This window comes from Caretta caretta, chromosome 1, assembly GCF_965140235.1.
Source record: "Caretta caretta isolate rCarCar2 chromosome 1, rCarCar1.hap1, whole genome shotgun sequence".
Classification (NCBI taxonomy): Eukaryota; Metazoa; Chordata; order Testudines; family Cheloniidae; genus Caretta; species Caretta caretta.
The window spans coordinates 274,252,800-274,265,113 of NC_134206.1; the positions used below are offsets into that span (position 1 = coordinate 274,252,800).

At 42.7% G+C, this 12,314-nt stretch overlaps 2 protein-coding genes across 14 annotated transcripts in view; both read left to right on the forward strand.

The window, feature by feature from the left end:
• The first annotated feature begins 364 nt into the window (after positions 1 to 364).
• Positions 365 to 12,314, forward strand: part of POC1B (POC1 centriolar protein B) — a 124,972-nt gene continuing 113,022 nt past the window's right edge. For 9 of the 13 annotated variants that reach the window (XM_048835619.2, XM_075124294.1, XM_048835618.2 and 6 more), the window contains exons 1-3: positions 365 to 520; positions 1,814 to 1,898; positions 11,396 to 11,567. In XM_048835619.2, coding sequence (XP_048691576.2) covers positions 506 to 520; positions 1,814 to 1,898; positions 11,396 to 11,567 — 272 coding nt within the window. In that variant the 5' untranslated portion in view covers positions 365 to 505. Of the gene's footprint in view, positions 521 to 592; positions 1,682 to 1,813; positions 1,899 to 11,373; positions 11,568 to 12,314 lie in introns of those variants that run through there. The other 4 variants (XM_075124292.1, XM_075124291.1, XM_048835621.2 and 1 more) reach the window with 4 other exon arrangements.
• Positions 2,405 to 7,433, forward strand: GALNT4 (polypeptide N-acetylgalactosaminyltransferase 4). Its single transcript, XM_048835617.2, has one exon. It carries the CDS (start codon positions 2,627 to 2,629, stop codon positions 4,376 to 4,378), a length of 1,752 nt encoding a protein of 583 aa, XP_048691574.1. The 5' UTR covers positions 2,405 to 2,626; the 3' UTR covers positions 4,379 to 7,433.

Genomic DNA, 12,314 nt, shown 5'->3' on the forward strand with positions numbered 1-12,314 from the left:
CCCAAAACTGGCTCTGCGGGGTGACCCCCCCCCCACTCCACGGGCGGCGGGTCAGCAGCTCAAGCATCGTTGCGAGTTCAGTTTCGCTGGGTCCGTGCTGCTGAGGCAGAGGCGCTCGCGCTCCGGCGGGGGCGGAGGCAGGCCAGGCGCTGAGCTGCGCGCGGGCCTCTCTGGGGGCGTGGTCCCTGACGGGAGGACGGGGGGAGGCTGCGCAGAATAGGACATGGACGCTCATGGTAACCAAGCAACTGGGGGTGGGGCTCACTGTTTCTTTAAGGGCGAGTCGAGTGCCTATCGCATGGATGCGGCTCTAAGCTCGGCGCCGCGCTCACAGGGGTGGATGGGGCCCTTGGCAAGGCGGGGGCTACTGCAAGGGGGGGTCGAATTCGGGGCTCGGCTAGTCGGGTCTGGAGCGCGGGGGTTTTGACTGCGCCGCGGGGCGGCCGCTGGCGCTGCAAGGCAGGGGATCGCAGCGCCTGGCGCGGGCGCGCTGGGCCGCTGTCCTATGGCGTCTGTGCTGGTAAGGGAGCGGGCGGGCCTGGGGGAGACGCTGCCCGCCGAGCGCCGCTTCTGGGGCAGAGGAAAGGGAGGGACCCGGCAGCTCTGCTGTGCGCGCTGGGAGGGGCGGGCCTCCCGCTGACTGCGCTGACGGAGCCCCGGGCAGCCGCCCGCCAGGCCCCGAACTGATGAGCGTGTCTCCAGCCGGGCACCAACCGGCGGAGCCCCCCGGGGTCCGCGCCTTCTGGCCCTGCCCCATGCGCTGCCCCTTCTCCACCGGGACCTGCTTGTCTCGGGCCGAGCTCTGGGTTCAAGTTGCCCCCTGGGGCGTGCGAGCCAGCGCCGCGGCGTTAGAGCACGTAACCCGGCCACCCGCCGCTCCCAGGGGAGGTGACAAGCCCCGCTAGTGCCCCGTGTTTTCCTCTACTCCTGCTGTTACCGCTAAGGGCAGCTCTCAGGTGTCACGGTGATGGGCGTCTGGGCAGATCGGTGATGGACGCTCCTCAGTGAGAGAACTGGCCAACTGGAAGGGAGCCTGGAGCCCAAAGATAACGGGGGACAGCTTGTCACAGCTCGCTCTGCCAAGGGAAAACCTCTGCCCTTGAAACAGGGAGGGCGGGGGGCGTCCAACAGCTGTTAAAGGGTTTTCGTTTGCGGTAACCAAACCAAAACACATTCAGAACGCCCGTTCACTTTGATTTGTCAGAGGAGAGTTACAGTCCCTTAAAGGGGAGCAGGAGGGTGGCCTTGCATATGATTTGCTATATCCGTCCTGTTTGTTGCACGGCGTTTTTTACTCCCATCCAGGGCCAGATTCCACAGGGGCGGCGGGTTGTTGTTCCGGAACACCTGTGCTATAATAGGGACATTCTGTAGAGCCTGTCTTCTCGGGATTTTTCTCCATGTCAACATCTAGAGACCAGCACCTGTGCCTGGGCCTCTCTTGGCTGACACCGCACTTCTCCGAGTAATGCAACCTTGAGCAGTGTTCTAGCTTTTAGGATGCTTTGCAGTACTCTCCTCCCCCACTATTATAATAATGAAAGTAAGTTTTATTCTGGGCCACCGCGCTGCTGCTTTCCCAGAATCTTTCAATTGTATCTCAGAGAAGCTACCGCCTTTCAATATTAATCTCGGTGTGATCATAACATGGCGAGTTCCGGGTTGACAGAACAAAAATCAGGTGATGACACAAAACTCAGTTCTCAGATATTACAGGTTTCAGAGTAGCAGCCCTGTTAGTCTGTATCCGCAAAAAGAAGAGGAATACTTGTGGCACCTTAGAGACTAACCAATTTATTAACTTCTTCTCCAGGAGGATCCTATCTTAATTCGTCCCTTTAAAGGCCATAAAGCTGCAGTCACCGGCGTTGACTTCAGCCCGAGCACGACGGCACTTGGTGAGTTTGTTACCTTTGTAGCGCGTTACAGTTGCAGGCTTGTGCTGAACGCTTTGTGTAGGATCCAGACGCCCAGGTCCTGCAACGGGACTGTACTCAAGGAGGAGGGAGGGTACAGTGCCGCTGGAGCGCACGGAGGGGGAGGAGCGAGAGGATGGCTACAGGTGGGTGGCCCCTACAGGTTGTTGCTTGGGCAGGAGGCGGTGTTTGCTCTTCGGGATGACTGAGGAAAGTTTCTCAGCGGCTTCCGGAGAAGCGTGCTCCTGTGGCTCCGGGTCTAGCTCCGGTCCCTGGCGGGTGGGGCCGGCGGAGGCGGGGCTGGCGCACAGGGCTGGGGGTGGGGGGGGAGGCGTTTCTCTGTGTCGGACGGGCCAAGGGCTCCCTGCCTCTTTTTTAAGCGACAACTTTTTGAGCAAACCAGGGGTCGGAGGGGGAGTGCCCGGGGGAGGGGTTTGTCCCGGGCACAGAGAGGAGGAAGTAAGGCACGAGAGAGCTGGGGCGGGGGCGCTCCGCACAGGAGGCGGGGAGCGGGCGGGCGCGCGGGGTTGGGAAGCAGCTTCGTTGTTTTTTTGCTGCTCCGCATCCCCGCTCCGGACGATATCCGGGAAGAGGACCTGCCGCAACCCAGCCGACCCCTCCCCAGCAGCCTGGGCCCGGAACTGCTGCCTCCCCGCGGAGGCAGCGCTGCAGTAACTTACAGCTCTCCCTGCCCGTTTTAATCGCTTGCAATGAGGATCCATCTGGCCAGAAGATGGACTTGGCTGGGCAGAAGCTGCCTGTTGCTTGGCCTCTTGATGATTGCTTACTTCGTAGTGGAGCTGTGTGTTTCTACCTTCCATGCCTCCTTCACCGGAGACAGCGTCACCAATGGGAGATGGGAGAGGCACTTTTCTGACAGACCAGAAAAAGCAGAGGATTTGGCTCGTCCAGTTTATGAAAAATCCCCTCCTGATTCTTCTGCGCTAGGAGAATGGGGTAAAGCCTCTCGTCCACAGTTGACACCTGAGGAAAAGAAACTAGAAGAAGAGCTGATTGAAAAATATGCAATTAATATTTATTTGAGTGACAAAATATCTCTGCATCGTCACATACAGGACAATCGAATGTATGAATGTAAAGACAAATCTTACAACTATAGAAAACTTCCAACTACATCCGTTATAATTGCTTTCTATAATGAAGCTTGGTCAACCTTACTGCGGACAATTCACAGCGTTCTTGAAACATCTCCTGCAGTACTTCTAAAAGAGATTATACTAGTGGATGACTTGAGCGATAAAATATATCTGAAGGCTGAACTTGAAAAGTACATTAGTAACCTGAAAAGAGTTCGTTTGATAAGAACCAGCAAACGAGAAGGACTGGTTCGTGCACGCTTAATTGGAGCTACCTTTGCTACTGGTGATGTCCTCACATTCCTAGACTGTCATTGTGAGTGTAACTCTGGTTGGCTGGAACCACTTTTAGAGAGGATTGTTGAGAATGAGACTGTGATCGTTTGTCCTGTTATAGATACCATTGATTGGAATACATTTGAATTCTACATGCAGATGGGGGAGCCCATGATCGGGGGATTTGACTGGCGATTGACATTTCAGTGGCATTCTGTACCTGAACACGAACGTCAAAGATGGAAATCTAAAACTGACCCCATTAGATCCCCAACTATGGCTGGTGGGCTATTTGCAGTTAGTAAGAAATATTTTGAGTATCTTGGTACATATGACACAGGGATGGATGTCTGGGGTGGGGAGAATTTAGAACTATCATTTAGGGTGTGGCAGTGTGGCGGCACGTTGGAGATCCATCCTTGTTCCCATGTAGGCCATGTGTTTCCAAAGCGGGCTCCATATGCGAGGCCAAATTTCCTTCAGAACACAGCACGTGCTGCTGAAGTGTGGATGGATGAGTATAAAGAACATTTTTACAATAGAAATCCTCCAGCAAGAAAAGAAAATTATGGTGATATTTCTGAAAGAAAACTACTAAGAGAGCGTTTGAAATGTAAGAGTTTTGACTGGTATTTGAAAAATATTTTTTCCAACTTACATGTACCAGAGGATCGTCCAGGCTGGCATGGAGCTATCCACAGTATGGGAATATCATCAGAATGTCTAGACTACAATTCACCTGAACATAATCCTACTGGGACTCATGTGTCTCTCTTTGGATGTCATGGTCAAGGAGGCAATCAGTTCTTTGAATATACATCGAGTAAAGAAATTAGGTTTAACTCTGTGACTGAACTGTGTGCTGAAGTCCCTGAACAAAAGGATTTCATTGGCATGAGGAACTGCCCAAAAGATAGATCCCCTATCCCAGAAAATATCATATGGCATTTTAAAGAGGATGGGACTATTTATCATCCTCATTCAGGAAAGTGCCTTAGTGCTTATCGTACTTCTGAGGGTCGGCCTGATGTGCAAATGAGGACTTGTAATGCTGCAGATAAAAATCAAATTTGGAAGTTTGAGAAATAAAATGGCCATTGATGATAGTTATTATCTGAAGAACTTCAGAGTAAATTAGTGGCTAGCTATGATTTGATACATGAATTTCCTCTGAGAGCCTTCCCTGTAGTAGTTTAGGAACTGAATCTCCTATGCTGAAGTGTACGAAAGTGGGTTGGCAAATACTGGGAATTAATGTTTAAAAGTGCCTTTGTACTGACTTAAGGTTTTTATTTTTGTAGGGTCTTGATTCATTATTGCTCACATTTCAGTTTATATTTTAGTTTTAGGAAAAACATGACCTGTTTTAGACCTGAAGAGTTCTTACATCAAGTGAAAGAAAATCTATGTTACTTTAGATTAAGGTTAAGAATTTAAATCTAGAGAAGTTAAGGTTCTCACAGCAATGTTTACTTAGCTATATTGCAGATATGTATTATGACATAAATTCACAGAATAAATAATACAGTAGTACATGGCTGAGTTAACATTGGTGTTGGAAGTAGAACCTTAATCCTTAGTCCGTTGTATAATCATCCAGGTGTTTACTTTATTGGGGATCTGCCAACTCCTAAGGGTTTTGAAGAGGTCATATTATTTTTAAAGGAATGAAAGTTTCTATTGCCTAACTACGTGGAAGACAGGAAACATTAGGACTGGCCAGGCTTCATTCCTTAATTCATATCCCCCTCCACATGTGAACACCTCTTCAGTCTTGCCCTAGTTCTTGAAAGCAATTTGATTCTTCAACACCTGCCCCGCCCACCCTAATGCTAGAGGTAGTGGAACTAGAAAGATGGGCTAGCAGTATGAGAATGTTAGCCAGGTGGAGTTTGGGGGGTGGGAAGGGGATGGTTAGGGGTGGGAGACTATTGAGTGTGTGGCTGGCGAGCCCAAAATAGTGGGTAAGAACCTGGTGCATTTATCTTGAGTGTGAGAGAGAAAAGGATGGGTGTCATGTTGATATTTGTCTCTCATCTTTGAATTCTCAGAACTAGTATGCACATTCTGAGTGCTCTAAGCAGTAGCTAGCACTCAATTTCTGGACATTTGTTTATATTCTCAAAACTACCATTATGTTTACATAATCTTTTGCATTCTTTCTTGTGTTTTTTTTTTTCATATATGTAATATTTTATATACCAGTATGTTAGGAGGTAAAGAGGTGCTGTGTGGATAACAACATTAAGGCAGTGGTTCTCCACCTATTTACTGTTGTGGGATGCATATGCAGCTCTCTATGTGTTATGTGGGCCACATTCACTCAATATGTATATGGCCTGTGTGGCCCTGAGGATGTCATATGGGCTGCAACTGTGTACTGATTGGACCTGCAGGCTGCAGGTTGAGAACCATTGCACTAAGGTGTTTGTTTAAATGTGTGACCATAGATAGGATGATCAAATAAAGTTTCTTAGGTGTGTGATCATTGGATTGCATATTCTAGAAAAAGTACAATGCCAGTACCAAGTGTTTTGGGGCCTCTACATGATTCTTCTAGGCACTGGCTTAAGCTTTGGCAAATCCAGGGGTTTTTTTTCGTTCTGTATTCATCTTGTGCTGTCTATCAGTAGCCACCATATACCAAATCTTGATCTTGGACTGACAGCTCTTACCTTCAGATAGAGAGCCACAAATTAATGACAGAAAGTGAACATAAAAATCTGGGGAAGGTCTAGTGGGATATAGTAGGTGGTGTTGGTTCATTACTCCAGGGCTAGGCAGAAGGGAAAGGAGATGGCTGTTTGGAGGGAGAAAGTGGGGTCGTAAAAGGGCTAGGGACTTTCTAGAAATAATGAGGCAAGAAGGAAAAGGATGTGTGTTCAGAGGTATTTCTAAGAATTTGTGAAGGATTGGAGGGAGGAAGGGAAAGAAGTGACCAGCAAGCTGGGGCAAGAGTTGCTAGGATGGAAGAGTGACTAGATGAGGAAGGTTTCAGAGCAGCAGCCATGTTAGTCTGTATTCGCAAAAAGAAAAGGAGTACTTGTGGCACCTTAGTCTCTAAGTCACCTTAGTCTCCACAAGTACTCCTTTTCTTTTTAGATGAGGAAGATTCTGGATTAGGGGTGTAGTGCAGGGCCATACTAAAAATGATTGCCACTATGTGGTGCTGGGCATTATAAGTCTCTGTAATTTATTTTAACATGACTAATTTGAAATCTGATTTGTATAAATTGATACAGAATAAGGGAATTGTCACATTATATTGATCAGCAAGGCAGTCTTTTGCACATTCCACCAAACCTGACGTGCCAAGGAATACCTCTGCATTCCTCTGTAGACCTACTACTTTGAGAGACTACAGCCCATGACATGCTGAAAGAGCAAGCTTTATATGGTCATATGCATTTGTGAAAGCCTTACCATAAATAAATTTGTTTGAGCATGCACACTTCCAAACGAATTCATGCTTGCATAGGCATCTACCTTGTATGCCATGCATACTTACTGTATTGAGGGAAATGAAGTATTGTGCATGCAGACTATGCAATTTTTATTCAATTCTAACATTTATTATTTTTTAAAAACCTAGCAAACAGTGTGTTCCTTTTGGAGGACTATTTTATGAATTGGAAATTTAAAAATAACTTGTTGGGCTGTCTGAGCAGAAAATAAGAATGAACAAGTTTCTTAAATATTACACTTTTTTCAAGGCACTTATAACTGACAAACAATTCAAGAGAACTTTCTTATCCCATATTTCAGGTTTTTTAAACAGAAAAATAAGACTAAGAATGTAACACTTCTGCCCAATAGAAGCAATTTTTATAATATTATAAAGATCTGATAATAGGAACTTGGAAATGGCAATCTCAACCATAATTGAAGCATTGCTACTGTAATCTTTAAATTCTGTGTACGGATTTCTGGAAAATCTGAAACTCTCCGAAACAAAGGTATAAATATATCTATTTTTAATTCTATCAGTTTTATGAGAATTTTGGGGAAAATAAAATTACTGTATGTGGATTTTAAACTACTGATTTTAAATGATAAAAGGAACTATGTAAATTTAACATTGATTAAATGTAAGCTTTTTGTTGTTGTTTTTGAAAAACAGTAATAAAAATGACAAATGAATGTTGGTTAGTTTTCTGGCTTTTGTTTTGTTTTTGATCTTTGCCACTTATATTAGTGCCCACTACATTTAGAATGAACTCCATCCATAGTATTTTGGCATTTTATAAAGGTTAATAATAATAAACCTCTTTTGCTTAAAAGCCAACCAAGATTCTGAATTTAGGCAGCCTCTCCATCCCTTTGGCAGAAATTTATTTTTCGTCAAATAGAAACTCTTTAGAATTACTGTTGTATATGTATTTGCCATTGTAACTAATGATGAGAGAATATTTGATAGAGGCATAGTTGTGTTAATGTTCCCATTTGATTTAAATATTTAAGTCTATCTACACTGTAATTCCTATTTTACTGGGTGACCTGGTTACAGCAAGGTAGCCTCATGATATAGTTGAGCATTAAGTAGATGGGACCAAATCGTGTGTTTTAACTGTCTAACAGTTCTACAAAAGGTCAAAGCTGTGTACAGTTCAGTCCTACTAAATCTTGTTAACAATATCAGCGCTGCTGCGGTGTTCGGGGGGACTGGGTTGGAGTACAGTAGGAGTTCCACTCTCGATGGAACCTTACTGTCTTTGGTAGACACATGATCAATATGGCCAATTATTTTTATTCTGAATTTGGCAGTATTGAGGGGTGGGAGAAGAGCCTATATACTTCTAGAAGTACGTCCAGATGTCTTTATTTACTGCCAAGGAAGTATCCTTGATTGAAGGCCATTTTACTAATAATTGCAGCCCAGAAATGTATAAACCTGGTGTTTGCATAACTATCATTCCATTGTTGGATGTGCAAGTCTTTGATTCATATGCAGAAAAGCAAAATATGTAAGGAAAAATCTATTCTTAATTTCTATTCCTATTGCCTGTATCATTAGATACTTAAGTAAAACTGTGGTTGTAATGTTGCTTTTTGTACATAGACAAGAATCAACAATGTTCTGACATGAGGTTTGTGCACAGTCAAGTTTTTGCCCTCTTAAAACATCGTTATTGTTGTAGTGTAGGCGGGTACTTAATTAGAACCATGTTCAAACATGAAAGGTGTTCACATATCTTCTGTGGGCAGTGCATACACCAGACCTGCTCATGTAATAAACTGTTTTTACAAAAGTAATCTATGGACCAACTTACTGTGTTTAAAGGCTGTAACATGGCAATGTATCATGCCTATATAAAGACCAGACGGCATTATACCACAAAAAGAAAAGGATTACTTGTGGCACCTTAGAGACTAACAAATTTATTTGAGCATAAGCTTTTGTGAGCTACAGCTCACTTCATCGAATGCTCATGAAAGCTTATGCTCAAATAAATTTGTTAGTCTCTAAAGTGCCACTTGTACTCCTTTTCTTTTTGCGAAATCAGACTAACACGGCTGTTACTCTGAAACCTGTCATTATACCACAGTACATTTTCCAGTGTTGATGCATCCAGTAATATGTTTTGTAATAATTAGGCTTCATTTACAATGGCTTGGGACATCATATTTAGCCCTCCCTGGGAAGAGCCATGTTTAAATAGGTATTTTAACATTTTATTTGAATTTTGTAGAACTTAATGCATTTATAATATCTTATTGAGGAAAAACAAAAAAACATGGTGCAAAAAGGGAAACAATAATTTTATAAAAAAATTCTGTGAAATACTTTGCTTGGATAACTCAGAGAACCATCTTAAACTGGAATGAAGAAACAGAAGAAATTAATTTAAAGTGCATTTTGTTACATATAAAGAATAATTTAAATACAATTGCTGCTAATATGGTTTCAGCTCCACTGTTGAAGAAATAAGCTGTTGCTGTTAGCAACATTAACCATAGATGTATTTATAATAATTCTTTCCTACCATGCTGTGTTCACAAAAGACAAATAAGGAAAGAAATCCTAAAATATCTTAATTTATATTATTGTGGCTAAGATATTGCAGAGGTTTAAGATAGTGTGTAATCTTATGTAGAAGGTATACCACAGTTAGTCCCAATTCCTGGAAGCAGAAATATTTATGCTGTCTCAGGATCCCATTGAAATTAATGGGACTCAGTTCTCTTTCCATGATTGGGGCCTTAGTTAAGGATGGAATGAGAGCTTCGGCTCTGAATTACCTTTCTTGTAATTGTGCTCATGTCTGTCTCTTTGTCTTCTTTTTTTTATTTCCCCCAGCTTGATATAGACAGATGCTTATTTGTGGTTATTTTTAAAAAAATGAGTAAAGCAGTAAAAGGAAGGAGTTAGAATGTAATTTTAAAATATGTTAATGTCTGAAGCAAGAAAGTGAGCCAGTGCTATGTGATATGCCAGCTTGTGCTCCATGGGTTGCTGGTGGTTTGTGGATTATATTTATTTTAGGAAGTAGTGGCCTAATAAATAATCTGCCCTGTATTTTAAAGGTGGTGAACTCAAATTCTCTCTCCTAAAGCGAAAAAAGAAAAAAACACAAAATATTATTAGAAAGAGCCTACTATGAAATAACCAACTCTCAAAGTTAGAAAAAATTATCACATACCTACAAAACATACACCCTCCAAAGTAGGGGGTCCAGGGATAACACCTTGCCTCAGAGACTATCCTTCCCCTTGGCTTCTGGGAAAAGCGGGGATTAGATCCATGGAGAGGACTGTGTAGACTCTACTGACGGGCTCATCATTTTATGTACTAGTCTTGCCTTGTGCTGTATATGTCTCTTTAAATTTAGACCTCTCTTCCTCATCTCTTGCCTCCCAAATTACTGCCCTCGCTGGTGCAGGTCGGGCAGAGAAGTATTAACTTCTTCACATCTTCTGCAATTGCAAGGGAGATCCTATTCTCCCATCCCCTCTCTTCCCACTTTCAGTGAGGAAGGAATTATTTGTTTCTTCTCTCCTTTCTTTTTCTTTTTTTCCTTTCTGATCATGCCATCCCCCACCTGCTACGCCCCAGTCATTCCCATGGCTTCCCTGCCTTCATCTTTTCGAAGCACTGACACAGAACTTTACCAGACTGGTCATTTTCATTCAGCTGCTCAGAAACTTCTAGGTAAAGACTGAAAAACATTGTGCTTAAACAGTTAAACACATCATTATACAGAATTATGTACAGTATGTGATCAGCTGTTCTGACTGCAAAGGCACACAAATATGTTCCAGTGTTTGCTGTTATTGAACCAACACCTTCAGTTTCTCATTAAATTCACACTGACTCAAAGAATGTTCAAACTTAGATACCTAATTACTTTTTTGGACACCTATGTTCCAGTTTAGGAGACTAAAACTGATATTAGGAGTGGAATTTTCAAGTAGATCTTTAGCACAGGCCTACCTCTGTGGAGTTAGGCCAACACTTAGTGCTTTTTGAAAATCCCACGGTAGAGACGGAACTTTAGGCACCCATCTGTGAAAATTTGGCTCATGTCACCACTGTGACTTTAAATAGCTGCACGTAGAAATGGCAGTATTTGTTACCCTGTTTCCAGATGTTTTAAATTTTGTTCAGCATTGGGAAACCTGTGTTATAATTATTGGAATATTTACAGTATTTTCATTTTCAAAGTGCTTTGCAAACTAATTTGCTCAATACACCTCAGAAATAATGTCCTTATTTTACAGATGAGAAAATTTATAGTGACTTGTCTGAAGTCACAGTGAACCAATGTTAGTGTCAACATTTCTGTTTAGGAGTTCCTGGCTCCCAGACTTTGTACTAGGGCCACTAGACCAAACCTGTCTCTCAAAACATTAAATAGATAATAAATTAAGTGGCATTGACAAAATCAGCAGTCATTGTTTTTGTAGGCATTTTGTGTCATTTGACTTCCATATTAAAAATTAACAGATTGTTAATGATGGTGGAATTTAAGGTACTGTCACCAGTTAAGTATGTAGCTATAATACATGTGTATTTTAAATTTGAGCGGTTATCGGAGTTCTTATTATTTCAAGTGATCTAGTTGTTTGCTTTTAACAGAAAATAGCTTTCAAATTATTTCTTGCCAGCCTCATCTTCTTTGGATAGGTTTCTTATGATATGGAATTTGAGGCCACAGTCCAGAGCTTTCAGATTTGTGGGTCATGTGGAAGCTGTGACCAGTGTACAGTTTTCACCAGATGGACACCTCATGGCATCTGCTTCTCAGGATCGGACTGTTAGACTATGGATTCCCTGTATGTGAGTACAGTATAACTGAAGTATATTGGTTATATTTTTTGATACTGCAATACCAGTATCAGAGAAACTTCAGGTCTGTAGATTATTGCCCCCTTTCCAAACATCAGGTGGACCTGAGGGATAATGGGAGTCTGGGGCAGCTGGAAGCAAGGTTCTTCATTCTCCTTGGTTTCTCCGCTGTTCTATAAAAGTACAGAAATTAGGAAGCCTTAGCTCAAGGCAGGCAAGCATGAGTGGGTGGCAGGAGGAGGAAGGCCTAAATTCATGTGGCAGTGTTTTCTTTCAAACTCAAAGGATACATTTACTTAAATGGGAGTTGTATGGCTAAAATCCAGTGCAACAGTTTGCAATTTGGGGGTAAGTGATGAAATAAGCCAAGACAGCAACTTTTATTCATTCAATCAAAATTTGTCTGTTCCTTTAGAGAAAAATGATAGTGATTTTGAACAAAAAATATTTTAGACATTTTACAGTATTGAGGCTAGTGTTTACCTTCACTCTTAAGATTGTTAGATTATTACAGTACATTAAAATATTTTTATTTCATTAATTAAATCTTCTGAACTAAGTAACAAGTCAAATGCTGGCAAGGCAAAGTACTTTTACATTTTAGAGTTAGTCATCTAGATAAACTTCTAATAGATCAGAAAACTCAGTTTTTCAAAATATCTGTGTGGCTTTGTCTAAAGCCCGTAATCAGGATTTACTAAGAGAGATTGTTCTTGTGTATAGGTGTATTCAGGGAAG